A 20330-nucleotide genomic window follows, 5' to 3' on the forward strand; every position below is an offset into this window, starting at 1 on the left:
GCCAGTCTCCCAACCCGCCGCCCGCGCCGGGTCCCGCCCCGCGTGGTAGCGACTTCTCCGTTTCCCTCAGTCCTTCGGTGGCCGGCTCTGGGTGGGGCAGCTGACTGTCCTCAACCCAGCCTCCGATTGTCTAGAGCCCTGGGCCGCCCCCGGGGCGCGCGGAGCCACACCTGAGCCGCAGGGGAAACCGAGGCCGGTGCCGCGCCGCAGGCTCTGGACACTGCGGGTCGCAGACTTCCTGCCCGTCCGGACAGGATCGCTCCCCGAGCGGCTCGCTGGAGCCCTTCGCCCCAACTACTTGGAAAGTTCTCCTTCGGGCGGAACCTGCCGCCGTCAGACCGCGCCCCTGCGCGCGGGACCAGCTCTTGAACTCCGCGGCGCGCCCCCGGGGTCCACCTTGCGCCGCCCCGCGCGCAGGCGAGGAGCAGCTGCCGGGAAACCCTATGAACTCTCCAGAAAGGGCGTGACGAAGGGTCCTGCGGGGCGCGGTCCCGTCCGTCCCGGTCCCTGTCGGTGGAGCTCTCGGGCTGCAGAACAGAAGAGCGCTGGATGATGAGCCTGTGGCCTCTGGGGATCTCTGCGCGGTAATGCCAGCACGTAAGTCGCTTCCCAGTTCGGAGCCCTTCACACCTCCATCTGTCCCTTTCTCCCCTAAAGCTCAAAGCTTCCCTGAAAGATACCGACTGCTGTACAGAGGTTTTAGCGTGCCTCCTTGAGGCCCCGGGGACAGAGTTTTGCCAAACGGAGCTTGGGCATGTGTGTGTGTGTGTGTGTGTGTGTGTGTGTGTGTGTGTGTGTGTGTGTGTGTGTGTGTGTGTGTGTGTGTTTTTCTCTAACCCCTTTTCCCTTAGAGAGAGGTAAACTTCAGTTTGGGGAAGTGTAAAGCAGAGTAAGAACGTCAGGGCTTAAAGTATGAGGTAAACGTGGTTTTGATTCAAATTAAACAAGGAGTAACTGACAGTGCAGCTGTCGCAGGGCTTTGGTGCTGCCAAGCCAGCGCTCCCAGGACCAACACCTGGGGCCTGGGAAGGTACTACTAACCGAGAAAGACTTCGGCTTTCAGCTGTCATCTTTGCTTGTAGAAGTCGTTCTTAGATCCCTTAGATATTTAAATAGCATTTTTTATTCAGTTGAAAGCCCCCTGCCCCGTTTCTGTTTCTTTGAAGAACCCAGAAAAAGGTTCTCAACGCACTACGCAGATTAAAATAATTGAGGAACATGATGGGGGCTTTCTGTAAAACTACAAGCAGCAAGCATAGGGGAGAGAACGAGTGGGTCAAAAACAGCTACAAGATTTGGCTTGGATGGAATTGCTTCTCTGAGAAACCTGGTGAGAGGACGGCCTCGCGCACCACCCAGCCTGGCCTTCCCCACTGGACAATGGTTTTCTGAAGGACCACACTTACCTTTGTGGCCAGCTTAGGAGTTACTTTTTCTCACAGCGTGTAATTTTTTTTTCCTTTGCTGTTTTATTTATTCTTGGGCAGACAACTTGACAGACTTTTAAACTCACTTCCACTAAGCTGTTGAGGAGTTATAGAAAATTGATACTTCCCTCCACTCCGCTTACTCCATCCTTTCTTATTTCTGCTTCAGTTTCCTCTTTTAGGTTAGCACCTACGGTCTTGCGTCTTCTTCCCCCTATGCTGCATCCCTAAACATTTTTTTAAAAGGTGAGAGATGGAACAGAGAACCCCAGCCACACCCTCCACTCTGCAGCTCTGATCTCAGCACTGTGCTGTGTAATAAATACCACTTATTTTTTTTTTTTATTAAAACTCCATGTGAAGTAATGCCACACCTGTGAGTCTTACAGTTTTGCTTATGGCAGTGGAATGGACGAAGGGATAACTTGTAAGCATTGGTTTTGGGATACAGCCAGCCGTCTAACATAAGACTCCTTCTCCTATGCAGGTTTGGAAGGACTGTTAAGTTTGTTTCCAACTTCAGTTTTTCCTTGAAAACATACCCTGGCTTTTCACAGGAGATATTTAGGCAGCTTTCTTTCAGCCTCCCTGGGTACTGAGAGCTCATGGTATTGAAAGCACAACACACACACACACACACACACACACACACACACGTTTTAAAAATAAAGGATATGAAGTTGATCAATGGGTGATGGGAAAACTTTCTTGATAACGCAATTAAGTTACCTAATCCATTTGAATTTAGTGTGATTAAATTTATGTCTTCTCAGGTTGAATCACGAGTAAGCAGTCATCTAAAGATTTTCCACTTGGTTTAAATTTCTTTACCTAATTCTTCTAGTGGGATTTTCTTCCATGGGTTTCAAGGTGGTTATGTATATTTTCTGTGCAATGGTTTGAGATGGTTGACTCATTTCAGCCATTGGGCGAGTTAGAATACAAGGAGATAATGCCAATCTGATGAAGGTAAATATTTCTATTATGTTGTTGAAAATGCTAAAATGGGAAACAGAAATTGTATTTTTCAGATTTTAATTGCAGCAAATAAAAATACACAGGCTACTTAAATGTCTTGGCTATGTCTTCCTTATGGAGAACAAACTTGTATATTGTTAAGCAGACGGTTTGAAGGTAAAGATTTTATAAATATATTTAGGAGTTTTCATTCTCTGAGAAATTCAGTAGATTCAGCAAGGCCAGCTTTTGTTGGTCTCATGCTGCATGAAAATACTGTTCCATAAGTTACACGACATTGTGTCTTTCCAATGTGAGTGGTCAATGAGGCTATTGTCTGCTGGCTTGTGGGAAAAAACAGAAGCTCATAGCTGTTACTGCTTAAGTGAAGTGTCACTCTGATTTCTACAAATAATGATTTGAGAGAAATTTCATTTATATATTAAAAATAAACTGATGATAATGTCTTTAGACCCAATCATGTTTTTAACTGTCTACATATTAAATAGAATTTACATTTCTGATGAAAGAAGAACTTTCTAGCGACTATCTACTGCTTAGGTGGAACAGAAAGTGTGTGTAATAATTGTGGCAAGACATATATATCCATGCCTACTTGAATGACATAACTACCTTATCAAAGCTAGCTGACATTATGATGTATACGCTTGGGGGAAATGACATTTAAAGGAGGTACAAAGTCGAATGAAAATCTCCAGTATAACAAATGTGGCTACCTACAGATCATCTTAACTTTCCATTTACTTGGAGTGGAATTCTTTGGAATCCCTTTCAAGATGATTTAAAAGGCAGCAAATACAGCGAACGCTTACATGTTTATGGTAGACTTGATTTAAAAAACACAATCAGAAAGAAAAAATATTTATACTGTAATAGAAAGTATGTATATGACTCGATCCTGCCAATCCAAATAAAGGAAATCCAAGAGAGACACTTCCGTCAGCTGACAGTGATCAAAGCAATACCACTTACCCACACAGGTGTCACAAACCCACAAGGGTTTCAGCACTAATGTGCCCCAGGGCATATTATGAGGGAATTTAAGGGGTTTTTTAATTTTATTTTTTAAATAATTGTAAATCTACAAGAAGTTTAAAGAATAAAAAGAAAAATACAAAGGGATCTGGAGAGATGGCCTAGCAGTGACAAGCCTTGCTGCTCTTGAGAGGTTAGTTCAGTTCCTAGCCTTCAGCTGAATATGTGGCTCACAATTGCCTATGACTATAGCTCCCCCCCTTCCCCAACACCCTCTTCTGGTCTCAAAAGGCACATACACACAGCTGCTTTCACACACACATAGACATACACAAATACAAGCACACACACACATTTAACATATACATAGTATATATATTCTTAAAAAATACCAAGAACAGCCTAGCAACCCTTTTCCTAAAGTCATATAGTATAAACATTAGTTATGTATTATAAAAATTATCAAGCATCACATGTTTGATCATTCTCTGCACACCCTTACCCTATAATTTTGTGTTTTTCTTTTCTTTTTTTTTGAAAGATTTATTTATTTATTATATTTATAGCATTCTGCCTGCAGGCCAGAAGAGATGGTTGTGAACCACCATGTGGTTGCTGAGAATTGAACTCATGACCTTTGGAAGAACAGTCAGTGTTCTCAACCTCTGAGCCATCTCTCCAGCCCCAATTTTGTCTTTTTCAGAACCTTCTGAAATTAAGTTGCACACATCAAAACTTAGCGATTTATTTTTTTCATTGAAAAATATTAAGATAATTGTAGATTCTATCGAAATTGTAAAAAAGAATATGACAATATCCTATGGCTAATTTTTCATTAAGAATATTTTATACAATTATAGAGCAAAATAAACTGTAATATGTTGACAAATTACAGCCATTCTCCCAGTTTTTTCAGTGCCTGTATGTGTATGCACTCAAGTGTTTGTGCCTGTGTGTGTCTCCCTCCTCTCTCTCTCTCTTTCTCTCTCTCTCTCTCTCTCTCTCTGTATGTGTGTATGCATTTGTATAACTTATTAAGTTGACTTTATGGTACGATTAAATCGTGCATATTCTTGTTCAAATAAGGCAAGCTTTGTGAAGACCTGAATAGTGAGCCTTCATCAGTGGTGGGAGGTGAAGCCAACTTAATGAGAGGGTCTCACTTTAGTGATAGGATATCACTTTCTCTTCTTTATCCATTGCTTAGTCTCAGGAACATGAGCTTTCACCGAAAGAAGAAATGCTATTATGTGCAGGCTTGAGTATGTTAAATTACTGTTCTTTCTATCCTGGTAGAATCTCAAGGTGTTCTCTGCCACTCCCAAACCCCTTTATGAAAAGATTTGCCATAGAAACATGGTAAGGATATAGTTGAGGAAGTGAATTCTGACTATTGGTATTAATAGAATTAATATCTTCTCAATTTCTCTATTAATTTCAAAATGTCTTTACTAATCTCACTTATAATTGTGACTTTGGGTAAACCACTGGAAGTGATTGGAAGTGGTAGATTTTTGAAAATCTTTTGCTCACTTTTGGATAAAGTCATGTGCACCATCTCTATTGGAAAAAAAAATTCCTATGAAATGTATTTTCCCCAAAGCTTTCCAAAATGAGCTTGAGCATATCATACTTATAGCCTATTGATTTGACATAAGGTTGAAGTAGAAGTAAACTGGTCCTCACAAAGGACAGCTGATTTGAAAGCTAGGGGACACTAAAGGACTGAGGCTTACCACTGATCTTGAAAGCTGCACAGTCATTTAATCTCTTATTTTCTCACCTGTGAAATGATAAGTTTGTCTGAATAAAGAAAAAGACGTTTCAAGTTATATATGGCTATGAATTCATTTTCCTTTAAAATGTGTTTCTGGGGGCTGGAGAGATGGCTCAGTGGTTAAGAGCACTTGCTATCATTTCAGATGACCAGGGTCGGATTTGATTCCATCATCCACATCATCTGGCTCAAAACCACCTGTAACTCCAGTTCCTGGGCATCCAATACACAACCTCTTCTGACCTCCACAGGTATTCTCATGCACCTGGCATATACATGCAATGACACGCCAATAAAAGTAAATCTTTGAAAAAAATATTTCTGTTCTCTTTGGTCAAACTCTGAGACCATTATTGAAACTGTACAGACTGGAAGTCCCTGTGTAGAACCTCAGTAACCCTGCTTGGGATTTTCCACTCTTCTGAGAAAGTTATTTAAATTTCAGAGATATGTCCTTGCTAAGTGATTCCCTGAGAAGACCCATAGTCCTCTCCCTCCCCTGTTCTATTCTCAATTTATTTGTTTCTGTTCTTCCGTAAACAGTAAAGTAGATGAAAGTTGGCTTGTCATATGGTTTATGTTCAGTTACAAGTGCTTACTCTATCCTGGCTCCTTTTGTGTCTAAAGTGATGGAGCCTTGAGTCCTGGAATGTATCAAGCCCTGCTCTCCACTTGCAGCTCTTGCTCGATAGGATTGCAGTCAGCTTTGGTAAAACAACTCATGGGTCAGTTGTAGAGTTCCTAATGTCAGAACCTTTTATAGCAAAGAAGAAGTTGCATGGAAAATAAACAGTGTCTAGTACCCTGTGTGAGGGTGTGTATGAACCTACGTGAGGGGACACTGCTCACGTATTGATGGATGAGAGTTACCATATGCCACAGAAAGGAAGAAGATGTAAGGTTGGTGTAAGTCTCTTAGAGAGGCTGGCAGCCAGCTCTGTTTGTTCTTTTTCATTTTGCTGGACCCCAGTTTTTTCTTCTGTGAAAATGTTAAGCTACTCATCATCTTTTGGATTTCCCGGTCCCTAAATTTCTTTGACTATGTAATTGTTGCTTTGTTTTAGAATCACAATCAATTAATTCATCCCCAGCATGAATGGGGAACACCTCATTCCTGTAACATCAATAGGAAACAGGCTCATTCTCCCAAATAAGTGACCTTTCTCTGAGACAAAGTATGTAACTGCCTTTTGTAAAAAGCCCCTGCTAACTGAGCTAGAGGTAAAAGTTCTCTCTCTGGGCAGCAGGAGTCCATTTACAGGAATGCAGCAAGGCACACAGTTCAAAGTGCCTGTTCCCCCAAATCATATGGTTAACAGAGGAACAGGACATACACCCTGGCCACTCTAGAGTCCAGATTTGTTATCCTAAGTAGTTTTACTTACTCAACCACATTCCTCTTAATTGGTGGCTGCTTTTAGCTTCAAACATATTAGACAGAATATATATGCAAACATGTCTTCCACACCAAAAAAAAAAAAAAAATCTTCTTCAGTTCTTAATCTTGTCTTAGTTTAGAAATTCCAAAAGGGCAGCTGTCTGTAGCTGGAACTTCTAGAATGTGGTGTGCAAGACTGTGCTGTGAACTTCAGGCACTACATAAAATTCACCCATTCATAGCAGACATAAATTAGTTTATTTTATTCCCAAGTGACCCTAGAAGTGACCCTAGAGTCATTTAATGGATATTGGCATAAGAGATTAAGCCTGCCATATGTTATTGTTTAAGTGTCTTCCTTTTATTATACAGCAGATAGAACAAACATTCACATTGGCATGTCGTTCATGACAGTATTTTTAATAACAGCTGTTATTTATAGAACGCTTGTGAAGTACCAGCTCCAACTTTTGAAGCCATCATCTTGTTTTGAAGATAGGAACAGCACACTGTTCCTAACTTTACAGATGACACATAGACGCAACAGGTCAAATAAAATTTTGGGATTGCACAGGTCTAAGATAGCAAAGTCAGACATGTTTTTTGTCTCTCAAAGTAAAATTAATGATTCAAAACGTATTCTTAAGGCAAGTACAGAAATCCTTTCATGTATATTTTCTCACTTGAGTGTTTTCTTGGCTTCCAATGTAGTGTTACACACCTTGCTCATGAACGTAGACTTTAAGAAAATGTCTTGTTACTCTCTGGTGGTAATTGGAACTTTACTGTCTCTCTGGGTATTTTAAAATCTGGTGATTTCCTTCTATTGTTTTAGCGTACCTGTCCTTGCCTCCCCTCAGTACCAGTCCTCTTGTGGCCCCTGTGAACAAATGGCCTGTACTCGTGTTGCACCCTTCGCAGGCTTGCCTCTTTTAATCACACTGACTCAATGAAATCTGTTGTGAGTCGTGATAACATGCAATCCTGTTGAAATCTTTAGTAAATACATTTTTCAATTTAGATGTGACACTGCTGGTCCAGCAAAATAGGATTCCTACCCAGTACAGGCCTGGAATACCAAGTCTGATATCCTGAGAGTTTGATCCCTAGAGCACACATGATGGAGAAAACTAACTTCCAGAAATTATTCTCTGACTTCTATATGCACACATGTACAGGCATACAAAAACACACAAGAAATAAGTGTAAGTTTAAAATGGGAAAAGATAGCCCTGCTCTCCACAAAGATTGAACATTTTTACCTGCATCTAACATTACTTAGTAATTTACTGGCACTTCTGCTGGTCCTCACAGACAGACTTAGTAGGACACCTTGAGTCACTTAAAAGATAGGACTACTATCTTACTGTGTACTCAGCCTGTTTGTTTAGCCTGCCTTTGAGAGAACAAAGTAGTAACCTTCCTTATTTGCCTTGGATTTCCCTTGGAATTAGCTTTCACAACCTAAGCTAATGCGTAGCTGAAATCCTAAATTATGTACTTCCTTATGCCTCAGCCCAAAACAGTGTATGTGTATCATTTGCTGAAAGCAGTAGATATGGAAGTTGAAAGCAACTTCCTGAAATCTACCATAAAGGTTGAATACAACCCTTTATGGCTACTGGTTGCTAAACAGTGGTTTTTATTGTCTGGATCAGTTGGGATCAGTTGGAGCCTATGACTTAATCACTTTTAAAACTCTGTTAAAGATTTCTCAAAAGTACCTTCCCAATGTGATGATGCTTCCTATACTATTCAATAGGGGTAGACACCATTCATACTTAGACATACAGACACTACACACACACACATACACACACACAAACACACACACTGAAACAGACATACACAGGGATAGAAAGAGACACAAGAGCACATAGGTTCACAAGACAGCCTTCAGGCAGACACAGATTCTGACTCATGCAAGAGACAGACAGGAGATAAAAGACAGGGAGCATTAAACAAATAAAATGGATGAATTTGTGTGTGTGTGTGTGTATGTGTGTGTTCATACATGTGCATGCAGATGCCTATGGAAGCCAGAGATCAGTGCCCTGTGTCCTTCTTAATCACTGTCCTCATTTATTGGCCAGTTCTCAGTGTTGGGGTTACAGGAACTGCCTGGCTTTTCACATGGGTACTAGAGATCTGAACTCTAGACTTGCCCAGCAAGCACTTGACTAGCTCTCCAGCCTTTGCTTTCTTTCTCTTTTGCTTGAAGTGAATGATGTGGTCCTCGCTGCCTTTTAAGTCTCCTCTAGGAATGTGGCTGAGAGCACTTGTTCCTCTCTCCTGAGGTCCCGAGTTCTATCCCTTATTACTAAGTTTTTTATTTGAAAACAAAACTAAAAATGTTTCTACATTCAGTCCCTGTTGGGAACCATATTTTCCATTATTTGTCCTAATGCCTTACTCAAGGGTCCCTGTCCTGACTATGACTTTCTGTCATTAATTGCAGGATGTTTGACACACGGGGAATGAGGTGCTGCCATTGGAGGTGGAAGCCAAGTGCCCTTCTGCTCCTGTTTGCTTTGTGTATTATGTGTATTCCTCTCTCAGGTAGGACTCTGTACAACTGGATTAGTGATGATTTCAATGAGCTCTTTAGGAAGTGTGCATCTTATTGAAATGATCTTAACTTTCTTTTCTTCTCTCATACATGTAATCATCCTGACTGTAACTTCTCCTCCCTCCTCTCCTCCCAGGCCTTCCCTACAGCCTCCTCTCTCCCCAATCCACCTCTCTTCCTATTCCCTTCAGAAAAAGGCAGCCCTCCCAGGGATATCAACCAAACATGACATGTCAAGTTGTGTAAAGACTAGGAACCTCTGCTCCACGCATATGAAGGCTGGACAAGACAACCCAGTAAAAGTAAAAGGGTCCCAACAGCAGGCAGAAGAGTCAGAGACAGCACCCACTCCCATTGTTAGTAGTCTCACAAGAAGACCAAGCTACACAATGACAGTGCACATACAGAAGGTGTAGGTCAGGCCCATACAGGCTCCTGTTGTTGGTTCAGTCTCTGTGAACTTCGATGAGCCCTGGTTAGTTGGGTTTGTGGGTTTTTCTTGTGGAGAAAATGATCTTAACTTGTATCAGTTACAGTCCCATCCCCCTTACTTCACACCGTTCTATGTTTTCCTTTGGTCTCTGGTCTCCACCTTCTAGTTCTGTGTGAAGTCTATCACTGCCATCATTGTTTTGTTTCCTAATGAGTTTATTTTTTTAATCTTTGCTGTCTTCCTTCTCATTTTATTTGTTTATTTAATCTATACTGAGTGATGAGATAACCACTTAACTGACAGGGAAAAGACACTGGCTGTTTCTTCTGCTGAATAAATATACCGCACTTACTTCTGCCGAGTTTTCATATAGTCACTTATGGACAACGCAGACTTTGCCAATTTCACTAATCCCGACTTGATTAAATTTTTACAATATGGACTTTGCAATTTTCACTGAGGGAATTTGAAATTATATATTTTAGCTTATAGTTTCCTTATGTTATCTGGTACGAAAAGGTTCATTTTATTTACATTTTTAAATTAAAATGTTTATTATCTTGTAAATGAACTGTTGAACTGTTCCCTAATCCTTGAACTAGGTTTTTTCAGATATTGAAAATTACATTTTCTACAAATAATTATATAAGTAGACCATCTAGTCTGTGCCATGTGAACAATACTTTCAAGGAAATTGTTACCTTGTATGCTTTTCTATTAAGTTCACTGTGTATAATTCTTTATTTTATCTTGTTATAGTCGCTTTATTACATTTTCTATTAGATAGAGCCAAAGATGTTGACTAAGAAAGTAACTACTTAATTTTTATGTGATACGACTTAGGGTTTAATGAGGATTAACCAGTTCCAAATTATTGTGTATGCTATTATAAATAATACCTTTAAGGAATCTTTTAATTTGATTATTCACCAAAATTGCTTACTCATGAGTCAAGATCCACAATTTGTTCTCTGTATGTAAAGACTTTTTTTTTCTAGGTCAAGCATTTTCAGCTAGTTGCTTGGAAAATCCCTGGCATGTTTTTTAAAGTTTTCAAAACAAAACTAATGTCTGGGTGCATTTGTGTTTGTGTGTGTGTGTGTGTGTGTGTGTGTGTGTGTGTGTGTGTTCTTTAGAATATCTGTGTAAAGTCAGTCTTTCTGTTCCTTAGTTGTTGCCAAAAGAACGTGCTTTAAGGAGATCTGAAAGCAAACTGTAGATGGAATTTCTGTGATGTATAGTGCTGAACTATTTCTTAACCTTCAAAGTGGTTTTTCAAGAACCAGTTGGATGATGTAAGATGAATTATGAGGCGAAAATGAGTTTAGGTTTGTTTACTTTCGTTTCTGTGAGGTCATGCGTTTGTTAACTTTCAACATTTCTGCAAACCAGCGTACCTCAAATTGGGCCTTTGTATTTTACATGTCATCATTTTAACTGACGTATGTGCATTCCTGAAGTTTTGTCTTTTGACTATGTGAAATGAAACATATACTTTAAAGTCAATTAAAATAAGTTAACCAGGCTGACACTGGAGCTGAGCCTCAAGAAGCCTAAGGGTGTGAAGGCTGTTAGCAGGCACATCGGAGCCAACGCAATCAGAAGGTCATTTGAAGTGGCTCTCTGACCCCAAGTGTCTATTCTTTTAACAAACCTCTCCACTGCCTTACCCTTAGAGTACATCAAATACAATTTCTCTCTTTAGCCTTCTCTCACTCAGTGTGCCACAACCTCATACATATATGTCTGAACTCCCCCAAACATCTGAAACCCCCCCACCCCTCACACACACAAACACACTTCTGATGTTATTAGGAACATTCGGATATAAAATTTTTGCTTTGTGTACTAACTCAGCAGTGACATCCTTAAAGGGATCTCAAAGATGTCTAAAACAATTCTGATCATAACTTGAGACAAACTTAACTTTCATCGTTGCCGTTTGCAGAAGTCAGCTCAATGCTGTTTGTTTTTGAAGACAATACTTACAGCTTAGCTGTCATGTTTCTTATGTGCACATTCCAACCCTTCATGCCTTTGTATACAACTGGACCTTCTCATATCCTGGGGTCTTTTAATGTCATTTTGATGTCAATGTCTCCTAAGTCCTAATCTTCAGTCATGGATCCTAGCGTCTCCTATGTGTTTACTGATGTGTTTCTCCCTTAGATTTATAGGACCTCTCAGATTTTACATGTGTAAACAGTAATCTCGATTCCTACTCCAAGTCCCATTTCTATTTCCTTATCAGCCTCTCTAGGTTCTCTCAGCCCTCTGTTTCTTAGACACACCTCTATGGTTTGACTTTACCTTCTCATCAAACCCTTTCTTCAATCCCCGCGTTCTCTCAAAGAATTGGCCCACTCCTTTTTATGCTCTTGTCTGTGTAATTGTTCCTCTCCCACGGTGGTTCTCAACCTTTTAGTGCTGTAAACCTTTAATACAGTTACTCTTGTTGTCGTGAGCCGACCAACTTTTAAAATATCTGGCAGCAGAATTGAAGCTGCTGAGAAAACACTATTCGTTCCCTTTCAGGAAAGTGATTGGGAAACACATCATAAAACTTGAAAAGGTATATACTGTCTTTGGATACCACTTCTACATATGGGTGTCTGTCTATAAAAATGTAGAAAGTGCACCTGTGGAGATGTGTGTTAGTGTGTTATTGTATCAGCAAGAAATTGGAAAGTGCTCATTGTTCATCAGCAAGATGATGGTGATATTTTACGTGGAGTTATTTTACATTCCTACCAGGAAATTCTGCAGAGTCCTTAAGACTAATAATGTAAAACCATGCGTACTGGCTTACTGTAATGGCTTGTCTGAGATAAGAATGCACAATTAGAAATAAGATTATAGAGGAAAGTGAAGTTATCCCACATTCTAATGGGTCATATTATAGAAACGGGACATTTTGTATCTGTATGTTTGTATGGCTTCATAAACATAATTAAAAAGGAAATCCACTTCCCTTCAGTGGGAAGGCCTGGTGGCACTCAGAGAAAGAATAAGCAGGCTACCAGGATGGGACTTGATAGGCTGTGACCATATGGTGGGGAAAGAGGTCCCCTTCTGTTACAGACATAGGGGGAGGGGAAAAGGGTGAAAGAGGGAGAGATGGGAAGAAAAAAGTGAGGGGATAACAGTTGAGATGTAATCTGAATAAATTAATAAAATTTAAAAGATTAAATGAAGCACACCAAGCTTTTAAAATGAGTAATCTCTGTGGCAAGGAGAAGACAGTGATGGTTTGTATACTTAAAGATTAAAAAATAATTAAATTTTTTCTTTGTTATATATGATGGGGGAAAGACAAACTAAGGACAGAGAATAACTTGTGAGAATCCGCCCTCTCTTTCCACTGTGTGAGCCTTGGGGGTAGAACTGAGGTTGCAAGACTGGACGAAGTGCCTTTACTCCCTAAGATATGACACTGCCCAAATTTTTGTTTTTTTTACCAAGAGCATGTATTAGTTACTTGACTTAAAGAAAACTTGATCAATTTTGTTGTTTAATTTTTAAAGAGCCCACCAAAAAACTGGTCAGGCTGACTGTTTAGGCAAATGATTAATTTTCTGAGTCACTGAACTGACACTCTTTTTTCACTTGAAGATTCTTAGAAATGTTTCAGGCATTTTTATGCATGGAACTCTTTGACTCTGAAGATAAGTAATGATATAAAAGAAGGCAGAAATTATGGCTTCAAGTACAGTGGGGAACAAGCAGCCATAAGCCAATGAATTCCTAGGCAACCAAAAGTCAGTTTCCACATGGACAGACCGAGTCATGAGCACCGAGGGAGGAGCCTCCCATCTTCCCAGAAAATAAGTGGTCTCAGCAAGTTGGTGTCCTGATATCCATGAGACATCAACTACAGAAAGAGGAAGCAGTTATGAAAGTAAATTTGGCCCCAAATGCCGGGTACTTTCTGCTCCATAAGGCAAGTGATTGGACAAATGACAAAATATTTGATTTCTGTTGTTCTTTGAATCTTTCTCATGATCATAGAATGAGCAACTCTAATCTACTATCTATTGCACTGAAGTCTGCATTTATCGTAAATAGACTCTGTACATATTTTAAGATTTGATCCAAAATGTCCAGAGAAATGATCATCTTATAAATCTTCAAGCATTTAAGCTATTTTCGTCTTAATGTATATGTAGAGTGACTCAATATTTTTTGCAGACACTGATATATATATATATATATATATATATATATATATATATATATATATATATGTTGAAGTGTATTCATGTGTTGGTCAATGGCAAGCTGCTCTGGCTTTGCTATTTTTAGAAGCTTTCAAGCAAAGGACTGAAAGGACCAGTTTCCCATCTCAGGCCTCAGGTGGAAAGAACCAGTGAGACTGAACAAACAAAGCCTAGAAAGTGGAATCTGATGAAATTAAATAAGAAATCCTGCAGGAAAGGTTGCAAAGTCAATTAATTAAACATGGAATGGAAGTGGATTGTCTCCTACAACTGGATAACTAGGATGATGGAGTCTCCAATAAGACTGACATGACATAGATGGTATTACAGAAAAAGGATGCTGACATAGAGTCCTCTCTTCCAAGGTCTGAGCATTCCTACCTCATTGCAAGTGACATTATTTAGCAAGAAATCATACCCAGAGATATGTAGACACTAAGAGTCAGGCGAGTCTCCAGCCATTCAGGAAATAGTCCAGGGCTTGTTCTGCCTCTAGTAAGCTGTTGCTATCTTTCGGGGACATCTACAAGTGTCCTTTCCTATGTTTCTGTTGATGCAAAAGCAACAAGTCGAGTTTGGATGGCCAGAACTCATGTAAAAGATGAATATTGAGGCCTGTCTAGAATACCAGACCTGGGGAGGCAGAGATAGGAGGATTCCTTGGGTGTTTCTGGTCAGTCATTCTAGCCAAAGCAGTGAGCTCCACGTTTAGTGGGTGACACTTCATCAAAAAGTAAGGTGGACAGCAATTGATCAAGACACCAGACATCAACCTCCAGTCTCTACAAGCATGCACACTCATGTGTGCACATTCTACACACACACACACACACACACACACACACACACACACACACACACACACACACACACACTGAAATGATGCTTTGAAATAGTAAGGTTAAAAGTACAAAGAAGATGGCTTAAGGATTGAAAAGTGGTCATTTGGAGGAGATCGGCGTGTGCAGGATGGTATGGCTGTAGATGAAAAGCAGCCATTTGGAAGATGTTTATCCTAAAGAGCAAATCTCAATCCCAGCAGATGCTGCTCCAAGCTCCAAACAACTCTCTCAACAACTGCTTACCAAGAAAATAAACCCACTTGTTGTTCTCATCCTCTCTCATCAGTTGGAAAAGGAGGGAAACTCTCTCTGGGAGAACCTAGTGCTGGGAGCCTTGGTGCTGGGAGCTTCAGCCCACTGGCCTACTGTAAACTGTGTGAGTTATGTGGGCAGTGTTTTCTGTATGCAGACACAAAATTACTTTACTTTAGAACTTCCTCTGATGCGTCATCCCATTCAATTTTACTGTATCATTTGGTACACTGAACTAGACCTAGAGTTGGACAGACAGGTAACTTTCTTGTACAAACTAAACTTGGCAAACTCTAGACTTTGCTTTGACACTGTTCTCGTTGAGACTATAATATTATGGCTCTCAGTAAGTAATGAATGTGGAAAATAGTAAATGGAAAAGAACCAAAGAGAGAGAAATCACAGCCCAAATATACAAAGCAAATATAATTTAAAGGAAGCTCATGGGTGGTTAAATGAGAAAATATACTCTTCCCATGATGAGTGGTGATGTCACAGAACTATGCTTCCCCACCATTGAACTACAACAGTTAAACGCCTGGAAAGAAAGCAAGGCTGTTAGTTGCGAAATGGGTTTGTCTGTGCTTGTTCAGACTAGCCTTAACCTTCACACTCTCTGGGACCAATGGCGTAGCTCAATAGGAGCTATGCAATAGGGAGTTTGTACTTGAAGCTCATTTCCTTGCTTTAAAAAATATCCTAAAGCTATTTTAATCATTTGAAGGATTTTTTTATGAAGACACTTCAACTTATTTTGTATTTCTGTCAAGATATCTTGATTTATAGTCATTCAATCAACTTCATCAGTTTGTGGTTTAGAAATGACCTGCTATAAAAAAAAAAAAAAAAACCACCTCTTTCTTCACAAACTCAACCACTGTGAATCCAAAGCCATGGATCCTCTAGCACATTCAACCTCAAGCCTGGTGCCTCTAGTTTAGAAAACCAGAAGATATTTGCTCTAGAAGCCTGTGGAGAGCATGAGCCAACCCATTTAAATGATCAGGCCCTGTTCATTAACTATGTGATCACACTCCTCTTTAGTCTTGGTTTTAGACAGGCCATGAGAATAGGCATATGCTCATAACGTATACAATTTCCTTTTCAGAAGATCCATTGCCTGACTAAAACTTGAAAGACCACCATTAAACTAAAACATAGATCCGGAAAAGGGAAAGCATTTCAAACACGAGCCTGCATTATCCCCTGCTTTTGTGTACATGTCTAATTTCTTCTGTGTTACCCTCTTTTATTTTTTTATCTCTTGGCTACCTGTCCAGAAATTGTATATAGTGAGTATGAATAACAATTTTGAAGAGTTGTGGCCTTACTGGGCAAAATTAAAGGTGAAAAATGAGATTTCTCTGATCACAGGGCTACCACTGGCTCCAGCAATGGTGCTAAATGAAAGACAGAGCTAGGCCTTTACAGAGTGTTTACCCTTGTGTTATGCTTCTACCCTTTTCAATTCTCCTAGTCAGATTGCGTATGCCACTTGCTTTCTTCCTGGCCCTACGGAAGTATTAGTGCTCTATTTAGACTCCTAATTTCATCTCTTGAGAATGGTAAATTGGAATTCTGTTGTTTGGGAGAAGGTCATGACTACAAACTTTCTGCTTCAATATCAGTGAAGCTTTAACATTTCAACAAAAACTAAGTTGTGAGATTTTTCTCTAGTGGGATTTGTGAAAGTGATGTAACATGTTTGATTTTCACTTTCATAAGGCTGATGTCACAGCTGGTGTGTGGTTAGATGTCCATTGCTTCCCACTTCCTGCTTTGCACTCACATTCCTTACACTTGCAGGGTACAGAGGCCTGCCTCTTCTGGAATCAGATCAGAAGAAGCTGTTCTGTGGATTTTAAGTCATTTCTTCTCTTTTAAGGTGGTATTTGTTTGTAAACATAATATTATACACGTTTTTTCCACGGTGGGGAAATGTGTCTAGTAAACCTGTTCCAAAGACCGAGTTGCTTTCTAAACCGCTGTACTGACATTTTGGATTTCTCCTAGCAAGATGAGCTTAGTTTATCTAAATGTTCGCTGTACTCAATCAGAGCCTCCTCCCTCCCCATCTCTTATTAAAGTTTCAGAGTAAATATTGATAAGCATAAACTTTAAAGGCTAAGGGCTGCGTCATAATATCATACGTGAGATCTACCTTCCTTTTCTCCTTCTTTTCCATCCTCTCCCCTCTCTCCATCCCTTCTCTCCTTCCTTCAATGGCTATCTGGTTTCCTATCTATTCAAAGCTAAATTATTACCTTATAGCAAGACCGACAGGGGACATAATAGTAGGATACAGGCTGACATGTGATTTGCTAGAATTGAAAACATGACATCAATTGATGGCAGAAAACATCTCAGAAAAGTGTTCGCAGAGGGAATAATATAAAACGGCCTTCCAGTAAGGGCTAAGAGTGAAATATTTAAAAGTGAGTATGCTTCATCATTGGGCATTCTAACAGATTTTCCCCCCTAACTGAATTAATTGACTGGCTGACTGTAAAACTGCTGCTGTGGGGGTGAATTATATCTACCAAGTGTCAGCTTGACCTTCACTGATAGCAGAAAGTGGGAAGCACAAGAATGGGTGTGGCCTGAGAGAAGGCTGAATCTAAGCCAGGGAGTGGGCAATTGCAAAAGATTTTTCTAGAAACAGGAGTAAGAGCCATAGAAATAAGGCTTCATCGGTAAGTATAATTTATGATGTTGGAGAGAAAAAATATGCCTTCAAGGAATGAATGGTTTTTAAATGTAAAACTGCTGGATTTTATGTCAGTGTGAACTACATGAGGAAACATCAAGAAATTTCTGCATGTAAACTGGGCGTGGTGGCGTATGCCTATAACCCCATCACTGGGAGAGGCAGAGGCAGGCAGATCTCTGTGAGTTCGAGACCAGCCTGGTCTACAAAGCAAGTCCAGGACAGGCAAGGTTTCACAGAGAAACACTATCTTGAAAAAAAAAAAAAAAAAAAAAAAAAAAAAACAAGGAAAAAGAGAAAAGAAATTTGTGGATGTACCCAAGCTGACAAGGGAAAATAATTATTTCCCACATCAGTCTCAAGGCTAACTAAAGCAGTCACTAGCACAGGATAAAAGGCAGAGTTTGGGATGAAAATATGTAGCAATGTACCTTTACAATCACAATAAAATGTCTGAAAAGGTTATAAGGAATCATACTGCTAATTATCTACCCCAAAACACATATAATGCATGAAAGTTGTTATATAAATATAAATTTATGTTTTAAATGAAATTTTCGCACTAGCCATAGACCATCTAGCAAAAACTCAATACCAGGCAGGGAATTCTTTTATGTTGTTGGTTAGACTTGTCTAAGAGACTACCAAAGTACTATAGGTTATAGGTGCTGCCCTTGGTTGCCCTCCAGAGGTGGAAGGTAAATCCCTATGCACTTTCAACACAGGCCGTAGAGGCCCCCAGCTGGATACTCAAATCTTTCCTTAAATATATACAACCCGAATTGTTGTATCACATTAAAAAAAAAAAAAAAAAAAGATTTATCTGCATGTGCTCCTGCAGGTCAGAAGAGGGCATCGGATCCCATTAGAGATGGTTGTGAGCACCATGTGGTTGCTGGGAATTGAACTCAGGATCCCTGGAAGAGCAGACAGTGCTCTTAACCTCTGAGCGATCTCTCCAGCCCCATTGTATCACATTTTATACAACAGCAAGCTACTAAGGATAACATCACATGTGAATTGTCATCACAAAACAGTTGTAATAGCCTCCCATTAAGAGAATTTAAGTATCTTAACAAGAAATGTTTTAATAATCATGTTTCTTTTACAATTTTAAAGATACAAATATATGTAACCTTGTCAAGTATAGTAGGCAAAAAGTGACATAAAACTACAAATTGTATTTTTAAAACAATAGTTTAAGTTATAAGTAATTGAATAAATAAGAAATGAAGCAAGATAGCCATTCATGTTTTTATGATCTAGCAACTTCTTCCTTTTTAAAAACAGAACAATGATTTCTATAAGCAAATATTAATTTAACAAAAATATAGAATCAGTACATATGTCCTATTCTTACTAGACATATGTAAGTGTAGTGCTTGTTTCATGAATATATATACAATATATATTTATAATGCTTATCTAATATAATTTAGTAATTAATACTTTCATAAAAGAAAAATGGTTTAAATAGTAATAATCTTGCCTTAGAATCTGGAAGCACTAATTTATTTTCACAAACTTAGCTAAGATTAAAAATAATGTTCATGAAGATGTGAGATGACCGTAGCTTTGATGCACTGCATATGCAAATGTAAACTAATGTACTGAGTGGAACTGTTCCTTCTAAGTTAGGCGCACACACACACACACACACACACACACACACACACACACACACACACACTACGGAATCACTGAGTACTTAACTACGTTGTTCACAAAAAGGCAACTTTACAGGAATTTCATAAATCCATGTTTCATATTACAGTCCCAAGCTGAAAACTATTCAAGTCCCCATCAACTTATAAATGGATAAACAGATTTTATTATTCTCATAAAATACAATGTTATTCAGCGCAATTGAAGTGGCCTGTAGAGACCTGCGACCATGTGAGCTATGAATCGTTCAGACATGTGGAACCAAGAAATGGGCGTAGAGTATAAACTGCACGATTCTTCTGTTTTCTGGAGGGCAATCTTAAAATCAGTACACTGCTGTCCTATTGGAGCAACTGTTTGCAAGGGGACTTAGTAAGATAGGCTTGGTAGATGATCATTCCCAATGATGGAAAATATTATCAAACAGTATACTTAAATTTTGTAATTTTTATCACATATATATATATATGCACACATACATATATGGATTGAGGTACTATACGCCCATATATACTTATATAATACATACATTTGCATGCACACAAATATATTACTGAAGTTTAAGAAATCTCGTTAATTAGATTAGAAATATGTATTTGAAATTGATTTAGTATATAAGAATTCCATTATCCTCAGAATTGTTTGTATTTTACTGGCTCAACCAGGAGGTAAGTTGTAATGGCTTTCTACAGCACAGCTTCTTTGCTGTTTGCTGAAGCGTTTTCTTTTCCCTGTTTCTAGCAGGGAAAGTGAATGCAGCTTTACTGTGTTTGTGTTGGTGTGGTTCATTCACATATGTTCAGTGGTAGTCGTGAATAGTTATAGGGGGAGGGACCAACAGCATCTGCAAAGGCTACTGACTAGCTCAGCACAACTCCAAGTGTCCACATCACTTGTTTGGAGTCCCCTTCCTTCATAGCTTCTTTCCTTTACTTAGCAAAAAATAATTTAATAATCAGTTTATTTTAAAGTAGTTATATTTCATACTTACCTAATAGATTTTTTGCCATTTAGTTGACCTTATGTGGGTTGACAGGTAATTTTAGTTTGTGAAGTTTAATAAAAACTAAAGATTAAAAGGGGTGGCCCAGGAGCATGCCCGCTGCCCAC

The 20330-nt window shown here is 39.4% G+C and overlaps 1 protein-coding gene across 1 annotated transcript in view; it reads left to right on the top strand.

Annotated features, from left to right (window-relative positions):
• The first annotated feature begins 259 nt into the window (after positions 1 to 259).
• Adgrg6 (adhesion G protein-coupled receptor G6) overlaps positions 260 to 20330 on the top strand; it is a 136452-nt gene continuing 116381 nt past the window's right edge. Inside the window, exons 1-3 of the mRNA XM_051164634.1 lie at positions 260 to 597; positions 5303 to 5408; positions 8994 to 9094. Coding sequence (XP_051020591.1) covers positions 8995 to 9094 — 100 coding nt within the window. The 5' untranslated portion in view covers positions 260 to 597; positions 5303 to 5408; position 8994. The remainder of the gene's footprint in view (positions 598 to 5302; positions 5409 to 8993; positions 9095 to 20330) is intronic.

The sequence above is a fragment of the Acomys russatus genome, chromosome 21 (genome assembly GCF_903995435.1).
Source record: "Acomys russatus chromosome 21, mAcoRus1.1, whole genome shotgun sequence".
Classification (NCBI taxonomy): domain Eukaryota; kingdom Metazoa; phylum Chordata; class Mammalia; order Rodentia; family Muridae; genus Acomys; species Acomys russatus.